Source organism: Triturus cristatus, chromosome 10, assembly GCF_964204655.1.
Source record: "Triturus cristatus chromosome 10, aTriCri1.1, whole genome shotgun sequence".
Lineage (NCBI taxonomy): Eukaryota > Metazoa > Chordata > Amphibia > Caudata > Salamandridae > Triturus > Triturus cristatus.
This window is the reverse complement of record NC_140593.1, coordinates 885,519,625-885,547,342: the sequence shown is the minus strand read 5'-3', so window position 1 is coordinate 885,547,342 and position 27,718 is coordinate 885,519,625. Positions and strand designations below refer to the sequence as shown.

Genomic DNA, 27,718 nt, shown 5'->3' with positions numbered 1-27,718 from the left:
GAATTTTAGCGAAGGAGCAAACAGAGTTTGTGGTGAAAGTAATAGAGGATCTAGGTTTCGTGGTGAACAAGGAGAAGTCTTGTGTGGATCCGAAACAGGAAATGAAGTTTTTAGGCTTTCAGATATTGACGTTGGAATGTGTATTGAAATTGCCGATGGAGAAAGTAGGAGAATCAGGAAGGAGGTGAAGAGGGTCAGAAGTGCAGAATGGATCACTCTGAGACAGTTGCTGTGTCTTCTTTCATCTTCGATTCAGGCAATTTTCCCGGCACCTCTTCATTATCGGGCTTTACAGAGAATGAAGGCCTTTCATTTAAGGAAGGATGCGAGATATTCGCAGAAAGTGAGAATGAATCAGGAAACTCTGGAGGAGTTAGATTGGTGGATGATGAGTTTAGAAGCATGGAATGGAAGGGCGATTTTTGGAGAGATGCCAGAAATAGAGGTAGTCGGATGCGAGTATGCACGGATGGGGTGCAAGGTGTGGAATGGTTTCAACAGGGGGGCAATAGTCGAAAGAAGAGGGAAAGATGCACATAAATTGTTTGGAACTCCTGGCAGGGTCGTTTGCAATTAAGAGTTTTGTGAAGAATCGAGTGAAGTGCTGTGTACTTTTGAAAATGGACAATTTATCAGCAGTTCGGTATGTGAACAAGATGGGAGGAGCTCGGTCAAGAGGATTAGCGGAGCTGGCAAAGGAGTTTTGGGAGTTTTGCTTGGCAAGGGAAATAAGGGTTCAAGCTCAGTATATACCGGGGTTGAACAATGTAGAAGCTGATTGGTATTCAAGATACCTGAGGGATGTAAGCAATTGGAGATTGAAAAGGGAAGTTTTTCTGAGTTTAGAGAGGATGTGGGGTCCATTGAAGGTGGATCTTTTTGTGGAGAGATTGAACGCTCAGTTGAAGGAGTTCTACAGTTTGAGACCAGATCCAGAGGTGAAAGGAGTAGACGCTTTCCTACAGAAGTGGAAGGAGGGGAGGAATTATGCTTTCCCTCCGTTCTCAATGATCCAGTGGGTTCTGAACAAGGTCAGGAGAGATCAAGCGGAGTTAGTTCTGATAGCTCCATTGTGGAGGGCTCTGGTGTGGTTTCCAGACTTAATGAATCTTTTAGTGGAGGATCCGGTCATTTTGCCGAATTTCAGGGAAATTCTGCTGGATGTTCAGGGGAACGTTCACGATTTGGTGGTGTCAGGTCAGTTATGGTTAATATCATGGTTGATTTCAGTAGAGTATGGCAGATGCATGGATTATCAAAGAAAGCGGAGGACCTTGTGTCTAAGTCCTGGTCAAGAGGAACTTCTAGGACCTATGGATCAGCATGGAGAAAATGGAATGATTGGTGTATTGAGAGGGGTTTGGATCCCATATCGGCACCTGTGGTAGAGGTCGCAAATTACTTGTCAGAGCAATTTGAAGAGGGGGTTTGGCGTATAGTACTGTCAATTCCTGTAGGTCAGCGATTTCGGCGTGACATAATTTAGTAGATGGAATTCCAGTTGGTCAGCATGCTTTAATTAAAAGATTGGTTAAAAGTGTACGTTTTATGCTTCCCCCAAGAGCAAAATATACTTCCATGTGGGATGTTTCTATGGTTTTAAAAGAGTTGGAGAGCGAATTCTAGTTTAGATCTGAAATTCTTATCTTGGAAATTAGCTATGCTCTTGTGTTTGGTTTCTTTTAGGAGGGTGTCGGATATAAGAGCTTTAGAAGTGAATTCAAGGTTTTTTCAACCAGAAGGGGTGTGTTTTGAAATAAGGAGAAGGGCAAAGACTATGTCAAGGACAATTTTCTACCCAGGTTTTGAGGGTGATAATGTTTTATGTGTAGTTGGTTGTTTGAAAGAGTATGAAAAAAGGACTTTAGGATTGAGATCGGACAGTTGTACTCAATTGTTAATTTCTTATTCGAAACCCTATAAAGCAGTTTCAACTCCCACATTAGCAAGATGGATAAGGGGTGTGATGATTAAGGCAGGTGTGGATGTTAGTGTTTTTGGGGCACATTCATTAAGAGGGGCAATGGCTAGTAAAGCCTTCATGAAAGGATTTAGTTTGAATGGAATTATGAAAGCTGCAGATTGGTCTAATGATAATACTTTTAGGAAGTTTTACTTTAAACCTGTGGAAAATGTGTTGGAAACAGTTTTGGGTGAACTTTAAATATGCATAATATTGGCCTCCGGGCCTTGCCATAAAATGCAGATTTTCCTCAGTTTTAGGGTATAGAAAATCATGATTTTATTAAAGGCACGGAGGCTAATATCATCCCTCCGCTATACCCGCCCATTTTTATCGATAATTTGTTTTGTTTTATAGGTTAAAAGAAGATGAGGAGGATTTGAGGAAATATGAAGAAAGAAGATTTTGAAGACGAATGGATATTTTTATTTTAGGACTTGTTCTTCGCAGCTGAAAAGAGGAAAATGGCTGACTGTCTTGGGTTTATAAGCATGTTCAGTGTTCTAGAGTGTTATTGTATTCTAATTCTAAGTGATGTTGCTGCTGTGTTTGAGGAGCAATAAAAGGTATAATGCATAATATTAGCCCCCGTGCCTTTAATAAAATCATGATTTTCTATACATTAAAACTGTGGAAAATCTGCATTCTCCACTATGTAAACGCTTGTGAGCAGTGATTTAGAAGCGTGGCTGAATTCAGTTATTTTTAGGTTCTTGATATTTCAGACATTTCATTCAACCCAGATATAGCACTATTAAACTGGAGAATGAGATACGCTTCTTTTTGTAATAAAATTCTTTCTGTATCTCCGCCTCTTGGCATCTGTTGTACCACCCAGAGGACTGTCCATTTAATATCTAAAAGTGGCATTTTCAGAATTGTGATTTAAAATCTGACTTTACCATTAAAGAGGAATATCTGAAAGTGGCATTTACAGAATTGTGACTTAAAATCTAACTTTACCATTCTAAAGGAATTTAAATTGCAATTCATTTGTGTATTAAACAGCATCTCTCTATCTGTTCCCAATCCAAAGTTAGTGCTTATTAATTGTGATAAGGTAGCCTAGTGTTAGTTTATGGGAGAGCTTTTTACTGCGAGGACATGTAAAATTTAAGTACCCATATCCTACTTTCCAAATACCATGCTCCCTGCCCTAGAAGCTGTTAGGGCCTACCTGAGGGGTGAGTTATAAGTATTAAAAATGAAGGTTTAGGAATACGTTTATTTTGCCAAGTTGAAATTGAAAATTAAAGCTGTACCACAGACTGCAGTGGCAGCCCTGAAACATATTTTAAAGTGCTACTAGTAGCAGCTAATTTACAGGCCCAAGTACAGATTATACCATCTACTGAGGACCTACAAGTAAATTAAATATGCCCAGTAGCCACTGGCCAATTTTACCGTGTTTTAAGGAGAGGGCACAGGCACTTGTTAGCAGTGGTAAAGTGCACAGAGTCCTAAAGCTAACAAAAAAAATCCAGCAAAATAGAAGGGGTTAAGGCAGAATGTTCGGGGGACTACCATCCAAGGGTGTCGGGTCAAACAGAACGGAGTTCGGGGTCCAGTATTCACTCCAGCCCTAGGGGGAGTTGGGTGGCAGAAAATCCCATCTTTTGCTGTTTAGCAACACGGATGGTTAAGGGAGCTTATAATACCCTGTTGCCCTTGGGCAAGCTAGTGGGATGGTAATCAAATACCCAGCACATAGTTAAAAAAGTTAGGGAGGGCATCCCGCCTTCAATCCCCCAAACCCCCCAGCACATACACACACAAATCAAGCTTTTCTTGTTTTAAGGCTGCACCAGTGTATAATAGACTTTAACTGTCCCTACCTTGGGTGAGATGGGAGGGTTTTATTAAAACATTGTTTTTCCTTTCCTTGTGTGGCGAGCAGCATGCTGGCACTCAGTTCAGAGGACAGAGTTTTCTCCGTCCGCCCCCACCGACCACCATACCAAGGTTGGTTGAGGCGTGACACCCGACTTCAGTGGGTACGGCCAGTGAGTCCTTCACTCTCTGATGTTCCGTGGGATCACTGGATGGTTTTGGAGAGGTGTGGTGCAGCGGCCAGGGCAGCTGACTTCGGAGCACAGGATTCACAGTTCGATCCCGGCTCCGGCGGCAGCTCAGCTCAGCACCATGTGACTCAGGGCAATAGCTCACTTAATTTCCACGACGGCCCCCAGCGCCTTGAGACCCTTAAGGGTGAGTAGTTCGTGTTTTACAAATACGGATTTACATTTTGTATATACTGAAAATATGATTTATGTTTTTTTTAGCACATTTGAGCAGCAGCACTCCTAGGTCCTGAAGGAAGCCACGACACTGTATGGGTCACTGGCTGAAACATTTCAACCTTTGTGACACACAAGCCGGTTGAATCATTTCCGCAGTGCCACGCTGTTTTTTAATCCTAGCCCAGGGTCGCTCTAATAAAGGGTCTTTTCGAATGCTGGACTTATTTTTAATCATCAGTTTTTCACTTGCGCTGCTTCCCACACCACCTCGCACTCCACAATTATGTAGTTCGTACATACCACTCTTAGTAGGAAAACATCTCTGAGCTCCTCCCTCTCAGTGAGGAGGTAGTAGCCCGTAACGTGACTGGGTATCACAATACGAGGAGGTTCCCAATAATGTAGCATGCTACCTACGGTGGGTGAGGGAAACCGTCCTATAAAAAGGTCATTCGTTGGTGATTAGGTTCCCAGCTAGGCTATCATTGTTTATGGACCCAAGGGATTCTTTTTGGGTCTTCAGGGTTTTATTTAACCCTCCCATTTTTTCCTCACTAGCCACTTGGCAGGACTGTTAATGTTTTATTTCTTTTTTTACACCATGTCCTGCCAGCACATCAGTGTATATGTTACACCCCTACTCCTCGGCAGTCCAGTTCGTCAGAGTAAAGGCTTTTCTTTAGCTTTTGTTCCCTCTCTGACCTGAATATTCCTGGAGAGATCTGTGTAAGTGGACAGGGCGTAGGCTACGCAGCACCATCTTAGCCCCTGTAATGCTTATTTGTTCCCCTTCCTCCAAATGTTCGTAAACATTTAGAGGGTTGGGCATTGTAGACATTTGAGCAGGGTCCACTATGAATGTGTGTAGATGGCATTGGACATTTACATTTTGCATTTATCACCAAAATGACCAAATGAAATTCATCGAACTTATAAATGGATTTTATGGCAGGGCGGCTGCAGTGCCTTTAAAATTTGATAGAGCAATGGTCAGTGGTTTTCAAATTCTAGGAGTACAAAAAGGTGTCACTTACCCAAATTGGTTTTTCCATTTGAAGTTTATCAGTGCATACATTTTGATCCATTTACCCAATCTGCACCAGAAATGAGATACTGAAGGTGTGACTTTTGAACACAGTTTTCCCCAAGTTTAGTGCACATCGGTAAAATTTGGAAGGAGGGAAGGTCAAATTTATTAATGGTTTATACCTGTGTCTTCCTATGTAGATGTGCTATCCATATCTTCAGAGGTGCAACTGTAGCTGTGTAATACAATCAGTATAAAGATGACGGTACTGCAGTCTTGAATTCGCTTAAGGCTTCCTCAGCAGCAATGGCCCAAATAACCTTATAAGAAAGATGAAACTGCAAATGGAAAATGAGGAAACACTTGGCCCATCAAACAAAGTGTAGCACTGTGTGAAGTGGCTCTAACCACAAGCCATTCACAATAATTTATCGATTTCCACATATCTGTGAAAATGTAGGGTAACTGCTGAGTATAGGCTGCTGAAAGGTACACTTGATGAATCTATGAAAGCTAGAACATGGAAACATTTGTTCAAGCCACTTTGTTGTATACAGAGCTTTTTAGGGCATGCATTTGTATAAGTCGGAAAAATGCTTGGCACACGAAATTCATGAGAAAAAAAATTAACATTGGTTGACAAAAGGAAGGAAAAGATCCTCTTTTTGTAGAAAAATACGATATTTCCTTCTAATGGTATGTTAGCTGGTTAACCAAAAATGCCCCTTGAGCCTCAGGATGATATCTTGGAGGCTCAGGATGGACAACAATGACAACTTATAGATGAATTTTAAGACTGCTTCATTCATAAAGATGTCGTATTCTCTGAAATGTATTGAAATCCATTATTGATGAAAGGGTATTAAATTCATTTTTAATTGTGTTTGCGAGTTTAACCTCTTCTGTGCCCATGACGAGAAAGTCTCGTCATGGAGCACAGTCGCGCTGTGCCCATGAGGAGACTATCTCGTCATGAAACCCGCCCACTAATGAAACGCCCGGCACAGGAGGGGGAAAGGGCGTGGCACAGAAGGGGTTAAATAAGGCAGTCTAAGCTGTTTTCTAATGTTTCAAAAATATAAATTTGTTGATGGGACCCAGTCTAATAAAAAAGATATATAAATATGATACACTAATGTATGGATGGTTCAATGTACTTGTAGCTGACGCTGTCCTGTACTGTACCATTCCCAGGTTGTTGTTATCCGCTAGTTCAGACAAGTGTCTCACGAGTTTCCCTTTCTCTGTTCGTGCAGGTCCATAATGCCTCACTGCCTTGCAAATGGCTGCAAAAATCACAGTGACCAGAACCCATTTGTCACCTTCCACGCGATTCCCAAAGACCCAGCACTGGTGAAAGCATGGGCTCATTGCTGCAGCATTGATGGGGTGGAGGATCTTGTGAACAGTGTGCTTTTAGATACCAGTGAAGAGTATTACCTTTGTTCAGAACACATTGATGGAAGTGCACTAGTGTTTAGTGCTGAAAACAAATGCCTGTCATCAGAATGTAAGCTGCAGCAGGTGAACTATGAATCTGAATCCTTGCCTATGGACGTTCAGCCTGACCATCTGGACCCGAGTGTGCAAACTTTACATTCGGATGGCAGGCCACAACAGGTGACTCGTGAACTTCAATTGCCTTCTTCGAACAGTAGACCACAAGTGACTCATGGACCCCAATCCATGTCTCTAGACCGTGAACCACAGGAAGTGAGCCATGGCTCACCTCTTCCAGCTAGCAAAAGTGAATCGGAACACATAACACAGAGATCCAAACCCTTGTCGAGAGACTGTACACTGCAAGAGGCAACCCACGATTTGCAGTCTAATCCCTTAGAAAGTACGCCACATCAGAGGATCTATGATATGCAACACATACCTGTTGATATTAAACCTCAACAGGTGATACTTCGTTCTCAACTCATATCTGCAGAATGTGCACCACAGCAGATAACTCCTGACCCTCAGAACCTTCATCTGGACTCTAAACCACAGCAGAACAATCATGAAACTCAGTTACAGCCCCTTGGGTACCACTCACAGCATAAGATGCAGGATTCAAAAACAACATGTATGGACTCTAGACTGCAAGCCATAGATCACAAATCTCAATTCCTACTTCCTGACCATAGTCCTCAATGTGACAACCACAATTCCCAGTTTGTTTCTGTAGCTTGTAAATCACAGAAGGTGGAGTATACTACTCCTTCCCTATTTATGCCATATAGAGCACACCTTTTAGACCATGATTACCAGTCCTTTTCAGTGGACTACAGTCTACAACCAGAAGACTATGAATCTCAATCCTTGCCTGTGGTCTGTACACAGCAGAAAACAAATAATGATTCTCAGTTGCTTAGTACAGACTGTGGATCACAGCACAACAGCCATGAGTCTCATTCTCCATCTATGGACTATCAAATACAGCACATGAAGCATACATCTCTGTCCCACTCATTAGACAGTAAATCACAACTCCTGAACCATGACTCTCCATACAGTTCCATGGAATGCAGGTTACAACCCACAAACCATACATCTCCGTCTCCTCCTGTGGATGGTGGAACACTGCATGTCAACCAAGACAGTCGGTCTCTACTTTTGGCGTCTACACAACACCAAATGTCCCATGGAACTAAATCTCTACCTATAGACGGTACACCAAAGAAAGCGAAATATGAATCTCCCTTACTCTCTGAACACTCTACTCCACAGTCACTTACCCAGGAGTCTCCTTCCATTTCCATGGACTCTGGGTTACAGGAAAATAACCCTGCACTACAATGCAGGCCCATGGAAGGTACACCGAAGCAGGTAAACCATGATGTTCAAGTGGTTCACAAAGACTGTAGCACACAGCAAAAGATGCATGATTCTTACTCCTTTTCTGTAGTCTCTAAATGTTCAACTTTACAGCAGGACTCTCAATCACTAAATATGGGCTGTAAACCACCAAGCATGGACCACAATTACCAATCCTTGTCTGCGGACTGTAGTGCACAAGGGGTACATTATAATTCTCAATCTCCAGTTATGGATTGTAGCCCAAAATTTGTCGATCAAGGATCGGAAACTATTTCAATTAATTATAGTAAACAATATGAGGAGCATAAGTCTAAGTCTCCATCAGTGGACTCTAAATTGAAGGCTATGCATCATGAAGTCCCTACTCGGACCATAGACTGTAGATTATCGCCAGTGAAACTCGAGTTTCAGTCTCCTTCCTTGGATTCTAGACAACAGTCCATTAAATGTGACTCTCAGTCCCAGAATGCAAGCCTAGGTACTCAGCTCATGAATCACAAATCTCTTGGGCTTACTGACCAGAAACCACTGCCCATTAATGATCAATCTCACTCTTTGTCTACAGAGTGCACCCCAGTCACCAAGAATCTGAATTCCCATTCTATGACCACAAACCGCAGCATCTGTCACATAGATGACTATTCGCTAATTCTTTCTAAGGACAGCATACCTAAGTGCATTACCCATGAAAGTCTATCAACAGCTATTGAAAGTAAGCAGCAGTCCACGGACTATGAGCCTCGATCCATGACAATCGAAAGCTGTAAAAAGCCCATTACCATTGAGGCTCAGCATCATTCCCAGGACCAAGAACCTCAGTTAAGATCTTGCAAAAGTAATCAACTGCCCAAGGATGGAACCCCTCTGTTCATTGCCACCACAAGTGAACCGCAGTCCAAGGATATTGAAAGTAGTCAGCAACCAATTGACTTTGAGTCTCAGTCCATGTCTGTAAAAAGAAGCCATGTGTCCATGGACCAAGAACCTCAATCAATATGTCTTGAAAGGAGTTTGCAACCCTTAAGTAGAGAATCTCAGTCAATGAATGTCACAAATAGGCAGCAGTGCATGGATGTTGAACTTCAATCCATGTATTTCAATAGCACAGAGCAGTCCATGTATCCCACACCTCAATGCATGCCCAAGGACACTGAAACACAATGCATTCATATTGAAGCTATACGGCTACATTCAAACACTGAACATCAGTCATTGCCTAATAAAAGTGGACAGCAGCTGAAGGACCCTAAGCCCCAGTCCATACCTATCAAAAGTAGGCCGCAGTCCATGGATATTGAATCTCAGTCCATTCCTGTGGAAAGTAGACAGCAGCCTATGGTGGTTGAATCTCAGTTCATGTCTATTGAAGCTAGACAGCAGTCCATAGATGTTACAGCTCCATCCAGACCTATACTAAGTAGGCAGCGATCTGGGAAAGCTGACTCTGACTCCATGCCTATTCAATGTAGGCAGCAGCCTTCAGATGGTGAGCCTCCTTCCACACCTATCACAGCTGAACAGCAGTCCATAGATGTTGATCCTCAGTCGATGCCTATTGAACATACACAGCAGCCCTTAGCAGGTGAAATTCAGTCCATGCCTATTGCAAGTAGCCAGCAGTCTATGCATGTGGAACCTCAGTGCATGCCTACTAAAAATAGTGAGCAGCCCATATATTCTGAACATCAGTTGATAGCTATTGAAAGTAAAATCCTGCCCCTAGATGGTGAGCTTCAAACCTTGCCAATTGGAAATGGACATCAGATCGAATGGAAACCTCAGTCCACACATGTCGCATCTGCACAGCCGTCCATGGATGCTGAACTTCTACCCACTGACTCTAACCCTCAGCCCATACCTATCAATAGTAGACATCTGCCTGTAGATGCTGATTTTAAATCCATACATACTGAAGGTAGAAAGCAGCCCATAAGTGGTGAACCCCAGTCCATTCTTTTGGAGTGCATACAGTCGCCTGTCAATTGTGACCCTCAATCCACACCTATTGAAAATAGAAAGCAGTCAGTACACCTTGATGGTGAACTTCAGTTAAAGCCTAGGGTAAATAAACATCAGTCCTTATGCAATGATCCTCACTTAATGGTTATAGAAAGTAGACGACAGACCATAGAATTTGAGTCTCAAACAATGTCTCCTGAATGTGCAGAGGAGCCCATGGATGGTAAGACAGAACTAGAGCCTTCTAAAAGGAGGGAGGAGTCCACAGACCCTGAAACGCTACCTATGCATGTTGAAATTAGACAGCAGGGTATACATGATGAGCATCACTCTATACCTATTGAAAGGAGATTGCAACCCGTAGACTCCCAATCTGAAACCATAGCTATTGACGGTAAATGCAAACCCATGGGTCTAGAACCTGAAGATCTGCCTAGTCCGAAGAAGCAACAGACCATGGAACCTGACAATCAAACCATGCTCATTGAAAGTAGACTAGAACCTCCTAAACCTGAGTCCCAGAGCTTATGTGTGGAAAATATGCAGGTGCCTATAGATGGTGGATCTCAGTCTGTATCTGTGGAAAGTAGACAGCAAACTGTTGATCCTGAACCTAAGTCCATATCATATGAAAGTAAACTGCTCACTGTGGACCCTGCACATCGTTCCACAGAGGTGGAAAATAGGCTGCACCCCATAGATGATGAACATCAATGTATGACTGTGGTCAAAGAACCTCAAGCCCTGCCTTTTGAGAATAGTCAACAGTCCATGTATCAGGAGTCTCATTCTACACCCATCAAATGTAAACAGCAGCTTGTAGAACTTCATCCTCAATCCATATTTATTGAAAGTAGATGGAAACCGGTGAGTTCAGGGCCCATAGAAAGTAGACAGAAACCCATGAATCCTGACCCTCAGTCCATACCTATGGAAAGTAGACTGCAATCCATGAATCCTGACCCTCAGTCCATACTTGTGGAAACTAGACAGCAACCCGAGAAACTTGCCCTTGGGTCCAGACCAGTGGAGAGGAGACAGCAATCCAATGAGCCTGAGCCTCAGTCCTTATATATGGAAAGCAGGCAGCAACGCCATGACTATGATGCAAAATCAATAAATGTTGAAAGTGAACTGCAACCTGTTGGCCCTGAATCTCAATCTTTAACATTCAAAAGTAAAATGCCCTCCATGGACCCTGAACCCCTCTCCATGCATACGGAAGTATTTGAACCACTGGTACTCGATCATCAGTATATGCATATGGACAGTAGAGAGAAGCCTATGCATCAAGAACCTCAAGCCCTGCCTATTGAGAATAGACAAGTCCTTGCATCTCAAAAACCTCTTTCTGAACCCATCACATGTAAACAACAGGTCATGGACTTTGAACCTCAGCCCCTTGCTGTTCTAAGTAGACTGAAACTGACAGGCATATGTGCAGAACCAGGGCCCACTGAAAGTATTGAGCAATCCATGAATCCTGACCCTCTGTGCTTAACTATGGAAAGTGGACAGCAACTAATGGACCCTGATCCTCAGCCCATAACTGTGGATAGTAGACAGCAACTCTTTGATCCTGACACTCAGACCATACCACTAGAAAGTAAACTGCCCACCATGGACCCTGAACATCACTCTATACATAAGGAAAATAGGCAGCAGCCCATCGATGATGAACAACAGACTATTCCTATGGACAGTAGAAGGCGTCCAACAGTCCAAGAACCTCAAGCCATGGCTATTAAAAATTCACCACAACCCAGGTATCAAGAACCTCATTCCATGCACATGGAGTGTAAACAACAGCTCATACATCTTGCACCTCAGCCTGTAACTGTTCTAAGTAAACAGAACCCAGTAGATATGTATTCAGGTTCAGGGCCCATTGAAAGTAGTCAGCAGCCCATGAATCCTGACCCTCAATCCTTACCAATGAAAAGTAGACAGCAACCTCTAAATTCCAACCCTCAGCCCATACCTGTGAAAAGTAGGCAGCAACCCATGGACTATGTCCCTGAATCTCTGCTTATCAAAAGTACGCAGCCCCTTATAGAAGATGACTCTTATTCCAAGCCCCCTGAAGGTAAACCACACCTTGAACCTGAATCCATCTCTATTGAAAATGAACCAAACCCCATGAAACCTGAACCTGAGGACATGCCTATCGAAAATAGACAGCAGCCCATGGATGCTGATATTCGATTCATACCTATCAAAAGTATACAGCACCATGAACATAGTGAACCTCACTCTAGCCGTATGGAAAACAGACAAAAGCCAGAAGATCCTGAGCTCCAAATTACACAGATCGAAAATAAACTTTCATTAGAAGATGACTCCCAGGACTCGCCTATTAAAAGTAAACAGCAACCCATGGGCAATGAATCATCTGAACCCATATGTGTTGAAAGAAGACAGCAGCCCAAGGACCACAAACAGCCTATACCTTGGAAAAATAGCTGCCATCCTGTTGACAAAGTTTCCCTACAAGTACCTATTGAAAGCAGAGAGCCGCCACGGAACCCGGACCCTCAGTCCCTGCCTTCGGGAACTAGGCATCAGCACATGGACTGTAAGACTGAATATGTGCCTTTAGTGTGTCAACAGCAACCAGTCGACAAGGACCGTCAATTAAGATCTTTCATAAATAGTCAACATCCAGTGGACCAACAGCTGCAGTCTTTCTATGTGCCCTTCAGACATCAGTACTTGCATCAAGAACCTGAAACCTCGTCTATGGATTGCAAAACAGAGAATGTAAAGAGCCTTCAGCTGCAGTCCCATCACACAGATTGTAGATCAACAAACAGTCAGCAGAGACTGAAGCCTGATGCTGTTTGTTCGGTGGTAGTCGACAGTCCCCTCCATCCTCGCGACTGCAACATGGAGAATCTGGAGGAATGCAGTAGTGGACAGGTAAGCCATGATCTGTATTTGCACTTGGTTTGGATTACACTTTTTTAAAATTTATTTATTTATTGGCATTTAGCAAAGCATGAAAACAATGCAAAAACAACAACAAAGAAAAAAAAAAAGAACATCCAGTCTATTACTTGATCCATACAGAGTCAACATTACATACCACAATCATGTAAATTACGATAATACTTGTATGTATACTCGCTCCCTCGTACAATCGCTATACCAAAAAATAGATAAATTAGTTTATGAAGGATGAACGCAAAAATACCTCATACTAGTTTGCTGCTGGGCAAATTTCATCCATCAGTTAAATAACTCATAGGGAAGTCACGATAACACTGTACAATCACTAGTTTGCCTACCCCACCAATGATTACCCACCTTCAATCTTGTCCCCCCCTTCAGGTTACTCCTGTGACCCTGTATCTACAGTCGACTCTTGATGTTCGCGGGCCCATGCCACAAATGGTTCCCAAATATCCTTGGGTCGAGATGCGGAAGGCATCAACTCCCAGAAAGTGGTCAATTGAGAGTGACCGAAGGTTACATCTTTAATCCAATTATCTTTAGAAGGAACCTGCTTACTTCCCCCCAAGTGAATGGCAACCCGTCTTTTAGCAAAGAGAAGTAGTAAAGCATGCAGTTTTCGAAACTTAGCAGTTGTATCCTTTACATACCCTAACAGCCCCTGTATGGGATTGGGATACCCAGTCAGCCCTGTTATTTGGTGGATAATTTGGAAAACATTGGACCAATACCGTTCCAATCTCGGGCAGTCCCATGCAACATGCAAGAAACCAGCAGGAGCAATGCCGCATCTCCAGCACCTTTCGTCGTCTTTGAGCCCTATATGGCATAAACTGGTAGGTGTCCTATAAAATCTGTGTAGGAATTTAAAATGGATTAAGCGAAGTTTGTAATTAGGGGAGAGTGCCGTGAGTTGGTTGCAGCAATACAACCATTGGTCTTCCGTTAACGGTGGCTGGAGGTCTACATTCCACGCCAGCAGTGCCTGATGTTTCGTCAGAGGTGCTGATGTCTGCATGTGATTATATATCCTGGTGATGAGTCGGCGAGGGGATGCGCATTTGAGTATGTTTTCTAAAGCGCTTAGGGTGGGCGGGGCGTCTGGAAAGGTATCATGTAGAGACCGACACGCTGCCCTGAGTTTGTGATATGCAAATAATTCAGAGAACGGAACAAATCTTCTGGATAGAGTTCTGCGAAAGTATGTACTTTCAGTTTGTGTGCCAGGTCTCTACCAATACCGTCGCCTGCGGAACACAGCATTGGATTATGTGCCAGAGGCACAGCCGGGGCGTATAGGATAGAAGCGCCAACTCTCTTCCGCTGTTCATTCCAGGCCCAGTGTAGGGTCTCCACGGTGTCTGTCGTCCCGTGGGCGTTTGTATGCCTGAAACAGGGCGACCCACAGGGGGAGGGGCGCTGCGATGGCCTCCTCAACAGCTACGTAGGGCTGAAATGGAGTAGGGTGTACCCAATAGTATAAAAACTGAGCTTGTGCGCTCCATGCATACAATTGCATGTCTGGGGCCCCCAATCCACCCTGTCATAAAGGAAGTGTCTAAAGATCCCATGAGATTCTCGCCTGTCCACCCGCTCACACCAGGGAGATCAGTAGTGACTGCAAGGTTTTAAAAAAGGCTTGTGTAAGGACTAGGGCGAAATTAACAAATAAATAAAGGAATTTGGGTAATACCACCATCTTAACCAATGTTTTTCTCCCGGCTAAAGAGAGCGGAAGCCCAGCCCATGCAGTGGTCTTGTCTTCCAGCCAGGATATGGCACGACCCTAATCCATATTCCATAAGACCTGCATATCTCTGCTAATCCGTATGCCTAAATACTTCACAGGTTCTACCGTCCAATGAAGAGGGAACTCAGAGGTGCATTGGACAGTGTTGTCCGTCTGAGGGAAAATAACAGATTTAGCCCAGTTGATCGAGATACCAGAAAGGCCTCCAAATTTAACAAATTCCCTTAGCAGCGGGTCCAGGTTGGACGCCGTATCAGACACATACAAAGTAACGGCATCGGCATATAATGAGATTAAAAGACTACGGGCACTGAAACCAATCCCCTTAGAGGTATGATGTTGCCAGATACACGCTGCGAGTGGCTCCATCGCAATCGTGAATAGCAGAGGGGACAGCGGGCATCCCTGCCTCGTACCACGAGAAATGCTAAATGGCTCCGAAAGGGGACCATTCACCCTCACGCGAGCCAGCGGCTGCGTGTAGAGTAAACGTATTACATTTATAAATAACGGACTAAAGCCCATACGCCCTAGGATTGCCAACAGGTATGGCCACTCCAAAGTATCGAAAGCTTTCGTGGCGTCTAGAAATACTACTGCCGCTTGTACCTCTGGATGCCAATAATATAATGAAAACAAAGTTCTGAGATTCTGAGATGTTGCTCGCCCAGGAATAAAACCTAAATGATCCGGACGAGCAACCAGTGGGAGCAGAGGCTGTAGCCTATTTGCAATCAGTTTTGCAAAGATTTTTACGTCTACATTTATTAAGGATAGTGGCCTATAGGAATCTAACACGTTCTCCGGCTTCCCAGGTTTTAACAGGGTAATTATTATCGCTTCACGCATTGATGGCAGGATGATTCCAGACTCACAGGCTTCTACAAACAGCTCATACAAATGGGGCGCTAGTTCCTCAACATAGGTTTTATAAAAGGTAGTAGTTAGCCCATCGGAGCCGGGGGCTTTGTTGGATGGCAGACTTCTTATGACCTGTGCCACATCCTCCACCGTGAATGGAAAATCAAGATAATCCCTGTGCCGTTGACTCAAGCAGAGCAGTTCCAGGGAATCAAGAAAAGGCAACAGGCCTTCTTGGCTGGAACCCTGTGTAGTAGTGTAGAGGTTAGAGTAAAAACCAGAGAACTCATCTAATATGCTCTCTGACCTCTAATGACCGATTGGTCTGTGGTTTTCAACTCCGTAATGAAGGCTGAAGACCGTGGAGCGCGAAGCATTGCCGCCAGTGTTCTTCCCGGCCTATCTCCCTCCCCATATCTCCTAGCCTAGGCGTATTTACCTAGAAACTTAACTTCCCTTTGTGCCTCTTCCTCAAACTCGAGTCATTTTTCCTTCAGTGTTGCCAGCGTGTTGGGATTCCCAGAGGAGTAGAATTGGGATTCTAGTTCCCTGATTTGTTTTTTAAGTGAAGCAAGGGTCCCCCGGATGGCCTTTCACACCCCCACCTGTCGGGCTATACTGTTCCCTCTAACCACAGTTTTAAAGGCTTCCCACAGAGTAGCCGTAGTGTCCACAGTGCCCCCGTTGAAAGAAAAATAATCCTTTGTCTCCCCTGATTTCCTCCTTAAAAGCATCGTCCAATAGGACGTTTTGCGGCAGTCTCCAGGTGAACATCCGCGGAATGGAATTCGGTATTTCCAAGCGCAGAAGACAGGGTGCATGATCCGATAAAGACCGGGGAAGGTGTAGGGTCTCCCTTGCCCACATAGCCACATCGCGGGAAACTAACCAGTAATCTAATCTTGACCATGCTCTATGATGTTCTGAAATACAGGTCCCTTCCTGAATCATTGGGTGTGTATGTTTCCAAATGTCCACTAAGTTCCCGTCAGACACTATGGCTCGTAGTGTAGCGCTGGCTGCAGGATTTAGTGTACGAGAAACCCCTTTCCTGTCAAGTACATCATCAAGAATGGCATTAAAGTCTCCGCCCCAGATAATGGTGTCACAGTTTGTTGCTTTCACCTTGGCCCATAGAGATTGAAAAAACTCGGGGGAGTCAGTGTTGGGGCCATATACTGCGACAAACACCATTGGATTACCACCCAGTGTGCCCTGTATTATCGTGCATCTACCTTCTGGGTCTAGTTGTATAGCACCCGCTTTCCAGTCCAGACCCCGACAGATCAGCACAGCCACCCCTCTAGAGTAACTTGAATAAATAGAGGAGTAGATTGATCCCATCTGCTATGTCTCAATCTGGGAGACGAGGGAAGACTAAGATGTGTCTCTTGCAACATGCAAACGTCAATGTGGTATCGAAGCAAATAGGAGTGCACTAATCTGGCTTTCCTACCATCATTCAACCCACGAATGTTCCAGGTGAGCAGGTTTAAAGAAGTCATAGGGTGTCAGCGTCTATATAGTGCAGCGAAATACAAGGAGCAAACATATTAGCATATATGGCTTCACATGGTAATCAATATGGAAATTAAAAAGCATAGACCTGGCAAACAACAAAACAAGTCCACCCTCCAACCCGCCACCCACTCCAACACCCCAATCAGGTTGCAGAACACCCATCGCAAACAGTGTAACAACCACAACTACTAGTGGGAGCTCTCCCATAGGAACGTAGTACCATCGGCATACTCCCCCCGATTGCTCAGGGTGGCCGAGAACCTTTCGTTGAGACTCACCAAGTGTCCTGTAATAATGTAAACCAAACACCCAATCCCACCAATGACCATATAGAGGGTATGCAGCTATCTCCTGAATAACAAGTCGATAAGGAGTTTATTGGTCACAGATAAATACCATAGTCTGCTGGAGCAGTCGTAATACACGTAGAATCAAGGAACATATATGTCAGTGTAGCAGATTCTAGAGCCATCATAGCATGAACATAGGTATACCCCACCCCCCAATTCCAACAATAACAAACCAAACCACGCCAACTGATGACATCTTAGCACAACCCCGAAGAATCTCGGGATTATGGGCGATTTCAGTCATCACTTAAATTGGTCTCTGCAGCCGCCGATCCCTTGGGACGTTGTCTGGATGCCAGTCCGCCGACATGTTTCGTGAATTTAAGAGCAGATTTTGCGTCCGTAAAGAAGTGAGCAGATCCGTCATATGTGACCTTGAGTTTGGCGGGATAAAGAAGTGTGTACGGGATCTGGGCCTGCAAGAGTAGACGTTTAGCCTGAAGGAACTCCCGCCTTGCCTCCTGTACAGCTGGAGTAAAGTCTGGGTAAGAGGACATGTTGTTGCCGCCATATGTAATCGTCCCCTTACCTTGGGCTAGGCGTAGGACCGCGTCTCGATCTTGACAGGCCAGAATGGGTCTGGGGGCAGCCCCGACAGGCGGTTTAGGGCCCAGAGCACAATGTGCTCTCTCCACGGTCAAGACTGAAGAGAGGTGCGGGTCAAACAGTTCGTGGAGCATCTCTGCTACGTAGGTCTCCATCTCCGCAATCGCTGTTGTCTCCGGTATCCCAGTGATACAGAGGTTACTACGGCGAGACCTGGCCTCCAAATCTTTGTTTTTGGCGCGGATTACCCCAAGCACTTTGTCCATCTGGAGGAGTTGTTTCATGGTCTCCAAATCCGAGACACGATTTTCCAGCACATCCAGCCTAGTCTTGTGCGTTCCCACCTGCGATTTAACCGCGTCCAATTGGGAGGTTAGCGCGTCAAGTTTAGTGTCAATGTTCCGAAGACTGGACCTCATCTCCAACATTAGAGTACGTAAATCCTACCCCTGGTCCTCTGCGTGGTGGTCTGGTGGGCGCTCCGCCCCTGCCTCTGAGTCGTGCTCAGTGAGTCTCGTGGTCCGCCGTTGGTCGAAGGTCAGCTTCGGCTGCTTGGCGTCTTGTTTACCCATGCCTCAACCCGTGCCATGAAATCGTCTTGTATGCGCCTCCAATCAGTCTCGAAGCACGCCGGTGATGCCCAGGCCGGATATACCCACCAGATACCTGCCCACCGAAGAGCGGCGGAGCTGGGTGTCTCCTGTACCCCAGCCACGCAGGGATTGAGATCTGGCAGGGCAGCCGGGCGAACCACAGGTAAGTCCCCCCGCACTGAAGTGTGCCACTTTACCGGTCTGTGCAAGTATTACAGTTTGTTTTCAGCCGCCTCAACCCCACCTGGCGTAGAAATAGCCTAGTGATCAGGTGTGGCAGACTTCTAGGGGGAGGGAAATGTTATTCCTCTACAGACTCTATGGGGGTGGTTTTGTTCACTCTTCTAGCGCAGCCCGGTCCACACCAGTAGGCAAAGTGCCACTAGTTATTCCTCCAGAAGTGCCCCAGTCGCACGCTAGGCTGTCAGGATCGTCAGGAGGCCCACCAGTGGGATCAGGTCCAGTCCAGCTCACTCCCCCAGGGCAGTCTAAACCGCAGGTGCTATCAACGGACAAACGCTGTCGGCGATGTTTGAAATCCACGAGTAGGCCTCAGTTACATGCTGGGCCGCGCACCAGCAGCGCGCACTGTGAAATTAAGTCCTTCCCCCGGTCTCGCCAATGCGGTGACGCGTACCCCAGCAAACTCACTTTTGAATGTCGCGCCCCTCTCCAGAAGCCTCGATGCCGGTGTAATCTGTCCTCCAACGCCCCGCCACTTTTATTCAAGGCTCGCTGATCCCCCGCCAACTGCCCGCTGTCTGGACAGCCGTTCGGGGGGTGTGCAGAGCATGTACCGCCCCCTGCAGTTTCCGCCAATTGTCCGGTGTCACCTGGAGATCTATCCGCCCAGCAGTTGAGCGGCTAAGTGCACCGAAGGCTGTGTCGGGGAGAGCCAGGACCCAACGCAGTCCCGGCGCCGCGTTCTCGATTTTCGCCGCAGCCGGCCGCCGGCGTTGTCACCGCCCAGCAGTCTCAGGCCGTAGTAGATCTGGACTCACACTGCTATTCCCGGAGCACCTCCAGCAATGAACATTGGCTTGATGGGAGCTGCACACCTTAAGCTACGAAGTGGGATCGTTTAGCACAGTGAGTACTCATCAGTTGTGCGGATTTATGTAGGATATCATCTCGGCCGGCGGAGCTCACCTAAGTGGCGGCCATTTCGCAGCGCAGCGGACCACGCCCCCGGTTTGGATTACACTTTGATGTATTTTTCTCAGTTTAATTGCAGTTAGTTGGTGGAGTTCTGTCTTTTAGAGGATGTCCAATTGATTCTGGGGAACTGTGTGGTGTCACAGGTTCACCTGAAATTAATGACTGGAGCATCTTTTAGCACATGGCTACAAATTGTGGTTAATAGATTATTTTTCTCTTCTTCACTCTAGATAAACAATTCTTGAGAAAACGTTGTCAATGACCATATCTTATCTCCCAGTGTGCTGTGAATAATAGTTTCAAGTTTTTCACGTGATGAGAGTCCAAGATCTTTTAGCAGTGGCTGTCCTTGGTTGAAACGAAGTTAAAGTGGCTTAAAAAACTGAACATCATTCAGCGCATTTGACCTTCATCTCTGCAGCCTTTACTGTGCTGTTAAGTTCTGTACATATCAATGCAAACATGTAAACTTGAAATGGCTGCTGACAGGATGTTCAATTGTGTCTGTAGGTTTCTATGTCAGTATGCAAACCTTTTGTATTGAAACATGGTTAAGTAAATTCACGCTTTGAGCTCATAAAAACACTGGTGCTGATTCCTTCCATAGTAAACTGTGTTATTAAGGTTCTGCTTGCGCCCAACAGGCTATGGTGATGAGGGCAAGGGGTGAGGAAGCAGTTAACTGCTGAAGAAATGTAGGCCCCTTCACACCTTCGGACAATGCCTATAATCCCCCTACTTTCTGTACTGATGCGGGCCCCCCCACCTCGGGCAAACGGGGCAAGATAATGAACTCTAAGCTCGCCACTCAGCAGTCTATTACCTCCCCGACCTATACAGGAAGACTATCTAATGACCTTAACTCATTTAATAATTGGATTATGAACACAGCCAACGAACTAGCATCCTCAGCTCGATCCTGTAAACTAAGGTCAACTCCATCAGCACCCTGGTTCTCCCCTACCTTTGCAGAACAGATGCAGCACTGCACAGAGCTTGAACGCAAATGGTGTTAGGCCTACAAACCTGAGGACCTTCCCGCTTCAAGACTTCCCAGAAATCCTACCATAAGCTAATGAAGGAAACCACGAAAGCTAACTTCACCGCCCAAATTGAGGAGGCTCATTACAACCTAAAAATAATATTCACAATCAGAAAATCTTTCCTTCGACCCAAAGCCCTCTCCAGGTAAATTCCCCCCTCTCAAGCCCTCTGCGATCAGATCTCAGCCTTCTTTGTTGAAAAAATTCAGACCATACAACGGGGCATTTCAACCTCCATGCCCATAACTGACCATCTCTGATAGCCCTTTCAACGACATTACTGCAAGACTGGATGCCTTTCAGGAGATTTCGCACTCACAATCTTGCAAAGCCATCCTTTTCAGTAAGTCAGGCTCTCCCAATGGCCCAGCCCAGCCGCCTCCCTCCAAATGGCCATCAGTGCAACCAACCGCTTAATGAATAAGATTCTTAACACTTCTATATCTATGTCTGAAAATCCTACAGCTTGGAAACTGGCAGTCGTTAAACCCCTTGAAAAAAGCCCCTTGCAGATCCCACCATCCTGGCAGTCAATCTTTTTTTTTTTGGTCCAACCTATGGCCCATCTCTTTACTCCGTGCATTGACCAAAATGCTGGAAAAAATTGTAATTGGTCAACTCACTCCGTTTCTAGAAAACTCTAGTTCATTACATCCCTGACAATCCGGTTTCAGACCCAAGCACCCAATGGAGTCGGTTCCACTAGAAGTTTCCGAGACAATTTAAATTACTGTGGATGCTGGCAACAATGCGGTACTGATACTGCTTGATTTCTCCGTAGCGTTTGATACCATCTTCTCCTTTAATGGATCCAAGAAACCATCATCTCCCATAAGGATTTATCCTGGATCATCTTTCGTGACTGGCAGGAGACAAATGGTAGTCCTAGGACAATTTTCATCAGCAGAAAGACAGTGACATTGGGAGTACCACAGGGCTCATTCCTTAGCACCGCACTATTTAATATCTATATGGCTCCCCTTATTTCCCTGATAGTCTCATTTGGAATTGCTACCACATCCTACACTGACAAACCACAGTTGATTCTATCCCTAGACAAAGTCTTGTTCGGTTCCGAACAAAATTTCCAAAATCCTTTCCCCATTGTCATCCTGTGGATGCAAAATAGTTACCTTAAATGCAACACAGATCAAACCGAAATCCTACTATTAGACAAGTCAAACCTGTTTACCCGATCCAATACTGGCCCAACTTCATGCCCCTGGCACAGTGGCATTCCTAAAAAAATCTAGCGGGACAATTTCGTACCGCCCTCTCCTTCCACCCACAAGCTCTGGCAGTAGCAGGAATACGCTTTGATCAAATAAAATCCCCTCAAATGTTTTTAAATACACAAACTTTAAAATTATTAAAGCTGGAATTCCACCATAAGAATGTCCCTGTCCACTTTTGGTCCCGCCCACCCGGATTGGATCACTCACTTGCGGCGCTACACGATCTCCTTCATTAGCTGGGACTCACTCTTTCTTTGTCATTGTGAGTGCAGGCCGCCTGGGTCGCGCTTAAGTCGGTAACCACTTTTTTTTTGTTTTGTTTGTAAGGCCCATCCAAATACCGTGCAAATTGCAGTCTGCGCTCTCCCTGTAAAGAGCCGTTCACGTCCCGCAGCATGGAACCCCTCTTGGTGTAAATAATGTCTCCTCTCGATGAAGCTGTACGCTACAGAGTCATGCATCACCCCGGGGCTCTTTAAATATGTCTGCCCATTAATATAAATATCGCGCAGGCCCGGACGATCCATCATCTTCCGCGACAAGGTGAACATTCCGCACAAGTGCCACACCACGCGATTACGGTGGAGGCGCCGCCGCCCTTGATGTACGAGCTTCGTCATGGCTGGTTCCGTTCGGGCCTGTTCCCGCCGGGCCTTCTGGTAATCGGTTTCGTTGCTCAACCGACGCGTAGCAAGGTGGGGGGCATGTTCCCTAAGACGGACGGCCCAAAACTAAACCGATGCACTTGTTGGGCTGCGCTACGTGTCGGCTTTGTTCCTCCATAATCGCTCCCCTAGGCTCTACGGCTGATGATTCCGAATGCAAATATACCTACGTCATATCCCCACGTTTCATATCTTCGCTATTCCTTTTTTTACATTTATGAGCGTGATTTACTAACTACATGCATTTCAGTATTTCTTGTCAGGTACACTTTATGGTTTGTAATTACCCCCTCCTGTCTCCTCGTCCCTGTCTTTAATTGTGAGGCGACTCCGCCTCACAATTAGGGACACAAGTATACATTTGAAAAATAAAACAATGCAAAAAGATGACTGTGAAAATGTAACTTGTAAAAGCAAAGACCCTAAGAAAAGTTCTACATGTATACCTTTCTGGGAGTAAAAAATGTCCCAGAGTATTCTAACTCTTTAACTTGAATGTTTGTGACGTTAAAGAGCTTGGTAGTGTTGGATTAAGTGCAAACCATAATTCCAGTAGGTTGATAGCTCTGTACGTTCTTTTTTTAGCCTTTTTCCTAATTTTTATTTTTGTAGTGTACATTTTCGCATGCTTCCGTTTGCGCCGGGCATAGAGAGGTGCCACCCAATTTTATGTGGAAGACCCAGATAGAGTCACAGAGTGCACAGAAATCTCTATTGATTGTTGTGTTGGTTGCTTGTGAAAACGTGCTCTACTGGATAGAATGTATGTGGGTGCATTGGAGGTATTGGAGGGGGTGAGCAAACGCAGGCTCGAGCCTGGCTCGGACTAAGAATGTATCTCTGGCTCGTCTGTGACTCGTCTCTGGGGTCCAACTAAAGGACAAGCCACAAGCAAACCAGGTCTTGTGCTCTGGCCCTTGAAGGCTCGGCTCTAACTCACTTCTTCCTATAAAGCTGGTGGTGAGTTCACCTTGGCCATAACGAAGGGACTCTGAGGGCAGAGACTGCAGACGAAAGACAGATCCAGCGTTGACAGAGAGCAGAAGCAGAACCAGTGTCAGATGGTTGGTCAAGTCTAGGCCTACGCACTGAATCAGGCTGAGTAAAGCTGCCTAGAAGAGAACTCAAGGGCTTCGGTCAGGCACACTTGGTCCTTCTTGCCGCAGGTAAGGGCAAACATGCTCCCTGAAGATAATGGACAGGCACGGTAAAATAAATGAAGCTCTTAGAGGCTGCAAAAAGTATCACAATTTTCCACAGAACTACATTTTATAGCAAAAAAAGAATTTAACCATGCTGAAATGTGGAAAGTGAAAATTAACATGATTAGGATCCATAGAAAGCTTCCCACCCTGTAGCTACTATTCTCCATGGCTCTGATGCACCTCTGGAGCCTTTTCTATGAAGGCATCTTCTGGCTGCCTTTTGAATGTATCCGGCCTTGTATAGTTCGCACAGGTAATGTCTCGGACAAGGTTCCCAAGCCGTAGTAGCTGCTGAAATGTGGAACTGGTGAGGTATACGGAGCTGCTCCAAATTGCTCACAGCAAGTGATTCAAGCAAGCCGACTTTGCTCATGAGAATGTGGGGAGGCCTGCTGCCAAGAAAATTTAACAAGCATTAAAAATGCAATAGGTCTCGCCTTTCATTAAGTTAAAGCCATTTGCTTTGCTATACAATACCATTAGCAAAGTAAATGGCCTTAACTTAATCACATGCGAGACCTATTGCATTTTCAATGCTTGTTTTAAATATTTTTATTATTTTTTGGTAGAACAACAAACGACTCAGCAGGTACATCTCGATTAGTGGCCATTGATTACAAGAAGTAAAATTTATACGTAGCAAGGATACAGAGTTTACAGCATTATGCTTTTTTTTCATGGCCCCTATGGTACCTCCTACCCCTTGTGTTAGATATCTCTCGAGTCCCTCAGCTAGGTGTGGGCCTAGAGTAACGGACCCTTCGCGCCATTTTATGTGCTTTGTGGTGCATCTATCGCCTCCTCCTCAATCTCTAGATTGTAGTAGCATTGTTGTAATATACCCTGTGTAAGATTTTTAAACTGTACTAGTCGTAGCCTGAGCTTAATCGCCACCTCTCTAGGGTGCATTAGGGCCGTCTCCAACTCTATGTCCTCCAATGTGCCTACGAGGTACTCCCATTTGCCTCGAAGTGTTAATAAATTATTGGGCATATTGTTTATTTGGGTTTTATATGTCCAGGAGACTGCTTTCTCCGGTATCTCTTCCTGTAGTAACCGTCCTTCTAATGGGGCATATTCAAGGATATCTGCAGTGTCAGGTTTTTGCACCTGCCAAGTGTGTCGAAGTTGAATATATTTATAATACTGCCTATCCGTCAAGCTATATTCCGTTTGTAGATCTGCAAATGATATATCCCCCATGGCAGTGATCCCAAAAGCGTCCCATCCTTTAAACCCCTGTATTTTTGCAAGTTCAGGCAGCCGTTTACCCTCCCATAGGGGTGTGGACCTAGTTAGTCTTTTTTCTCATTTCTTTGTTTTGCTTTTACGTTTACTGATCTAGCGCAACGAATCATCCCCGGGGGGGGTCTCTCGGCGCTTAGAAGAATGAGTACTAGTGGGCAGAGCTTCCTAAAACAGCCACGTCTTTAACAGTTTCTTAAAGCTGGATATCTCGGTACAGGACCGGATGTTCTCTGGTAGGTTGTTCCAGTGACTGGCAGCCAGATGAAAGAATGCTCGACCCCCCACCATTTTCGCTTTATTTATCCTATGTGAACACAAGAAATTACGGTTGCTAGATCTTAGTTGCCGTGTAGGTTGGTACAGGGTAAGTTTCTTTTTGAGGTAGGTTGGGCCTTTCCCCTGTAGAGACTTGAAGACCACACATAGCATCTTAAAAATGGCTCGTTTCCTAATCGGAAGCCAATGAAGTTGGCTCAAGAGGATGGCAGACGGGGTACGTGCCGGTTTGTTAAGGGCGATGCGTGCTGCAGTGTTCTGCACCACCTGTAGTTTGGATAGTAGGTCTTTTCTTATTCCAACAAGCAACGAATTGCCATAGTCCAGTGGACTAACCAAGAGTGACTGGATAAGGGTTTTTCTTGCTGAGCGTGTGATCCAGGGAAAGATCATTCTTAGCATCCTCATGGTTCCGAAGCAGGTGCCTGACAGTGTCTTCACCTGCTCCTCCATTGATAGCTTATTATCAATCCTGATGCCAAGATTCATAGCCCAATTTTTTGGGGAAGGGGCCTCCCCCAGCTCTACAGGCCACCAGTCGGGGGACCAGATTTCTTCGGCCTTCCCGAACAGCAGTATCTCTGTTTTAGATGAGTTGAGCTGTAGAAAGTTCTTCTTCATCCACGTCGCGATGCTAGACATGCAGCTTTTAAATTTTGATTGAGTAGATACAATGGCATCCTCAGTGGGGACAATCAGCTGTGTGTCGTCGGCATACGAGATGGTCTCAAACCCACAGCTCCTAATGATTTCCGCCAAGGGGGCCACATACATATTAAATAAGGTGAGACTCAGGATAGATCCCTGAGGAACTCCCCTGTCCACCAGTGTGGTCTGTGACACAAAGGTATCCAGCTGGATGCTTTGGGTACGATCTGATAGATAACTTTGTATCCATTTAAGAGCCATGCCTCTCACCCCAATTCCTCGCAGTCTATCCAACAGGATCCTGTGAGAGATGGTGTCAAAGGCTGCCGACAGATCAAGAAGGACTAGGATCACTGGGATCTCCCTGTCCAGTGTCAACCTTATGGTATCCGTCACCTCCAACAGTGCGGCCTCCGTGCTGTGCGAGGCACGAATCCGGACTGGGAAGGATCCAGAAGGTTATTTTGTTCCAAATCACGGGACAGATGCTGGTTTACCAGTGACTCCATTACATTCGAGCAACAGGAGAGAAGAGAGATCGGTCTATAGTTTTGTAGATCAGTCGGATCCACTAGCACCTTTTTAAGCAATGGTTTTATGTGTGCACTTTTCCACTTCCTAGGAAACGTGGCAGTGTCTAGAGAGATGTTATAGACCTCAGCAAGCGCGTCAGCCAAGACCGGACTGAGTTCTGACATAACGGTCGGTGGTGCAGGATCTAATGGAGATCCTGATTTCACGAGACTTAATAGGGAGCCCACTTGTTCACTCGTAACATGAGGGAAATAATCTAGCCTAAGAGGATTTAGTATTTCCTGCGGAGAATCTACAGGAGGGTCTGCTTCCACCCGTTACAAAGAGCAATAGATTGTATCCATCTTATGAGAGAAATAGGTGGCTAAATCTTCACATAGCTCCTGGGTGGAGGGTGGCAACGGATTGTTGGCCTTAGGATTGGTAAATTCCTTCAGGATCTTAAATAGCTCCTTTCAGGAGTTCTTCGCCTCCATAATGCGAGAGCCCAAGTGTGCTCTTCTGGCTATATTGCAGCTATTGAAATAGGCTCTATACGCCCTTCGGTAGAGTTGTTCATCTGGCTCTGCCTTGGATTTTCTCCAGTTCCTTTCCATGGCCCTGCATGTTGCTTTTTCCCTTTTGAGGGTATCTGAATACCAGGGAGCAGGGGCTGCTCTATCCTGCATTCTTACCCTTCCGAGTGGAGCTATAACATCCAGGGCTCCTAGGATTGAGCCCTCAAGCATTCCCAAGGCTGCGTCACAGTCTTCGCCCGTACTAAATAAGGGGGCATTATATACTTGGCTGAAGGCAGCAGAGGTTACCTTTTTCCAGGACCTGCGGAAATCTATGTGGCCTTGCGTGCAGGCGGCTTAATTTCATCCCACGTTCGGCTTCCCTCCATGCCTCAATCACCCTCTGTGTTGCTGGCAGCAGGCTTCTCGCCCCGTGACCCCTGTATATGTAATGTAGGTGAGAGTGTTTTTGAAATTGGAGTCTCTCCAGGGCGTATGTTTGGTGGTCGTGGGGGACATGCCCCCATTCATTGATGACTACGAGGTGTGCTGCTCTATAGTATGCCTGGACATCCGGTAGCGCGATTATCCCATTAAAGTGGCTGCGTTGCAGCGTTTGCTGTGCTACTCGGGAGTGGC

At 45.4% G+C, this 27,718-nt stretch overlaps 1 protein-coding gene across 17 annotated transcripts in view; it reads left to right on the top strand.

Moving 5' to 3' along the window:
- LOC146796177 (uncharacterized) overlaps positions 1-27,718 on the top strand; it is a 1,057,178-nt gene that overhangs the window by 69,789 nt on the left and 959,671 nt on the right. For all 17 annotated transcript variants that reach the window (XM_085628582.1, XM_085628595.1, XM_085628592.1 and 14 more), the window contains exon 2: positions 6,487-12,916. In XM_085628582.1, the coding sequence (XP_085484708.1) occupies positions 6,494-12,916 (6,423 nt within the window). In that variant the 5' untranslated portion in view covers positions 6,487-6,493. The remainder of the gene's footprint in view (positions 1-6,486; positions 12,917-27,718) is intronic.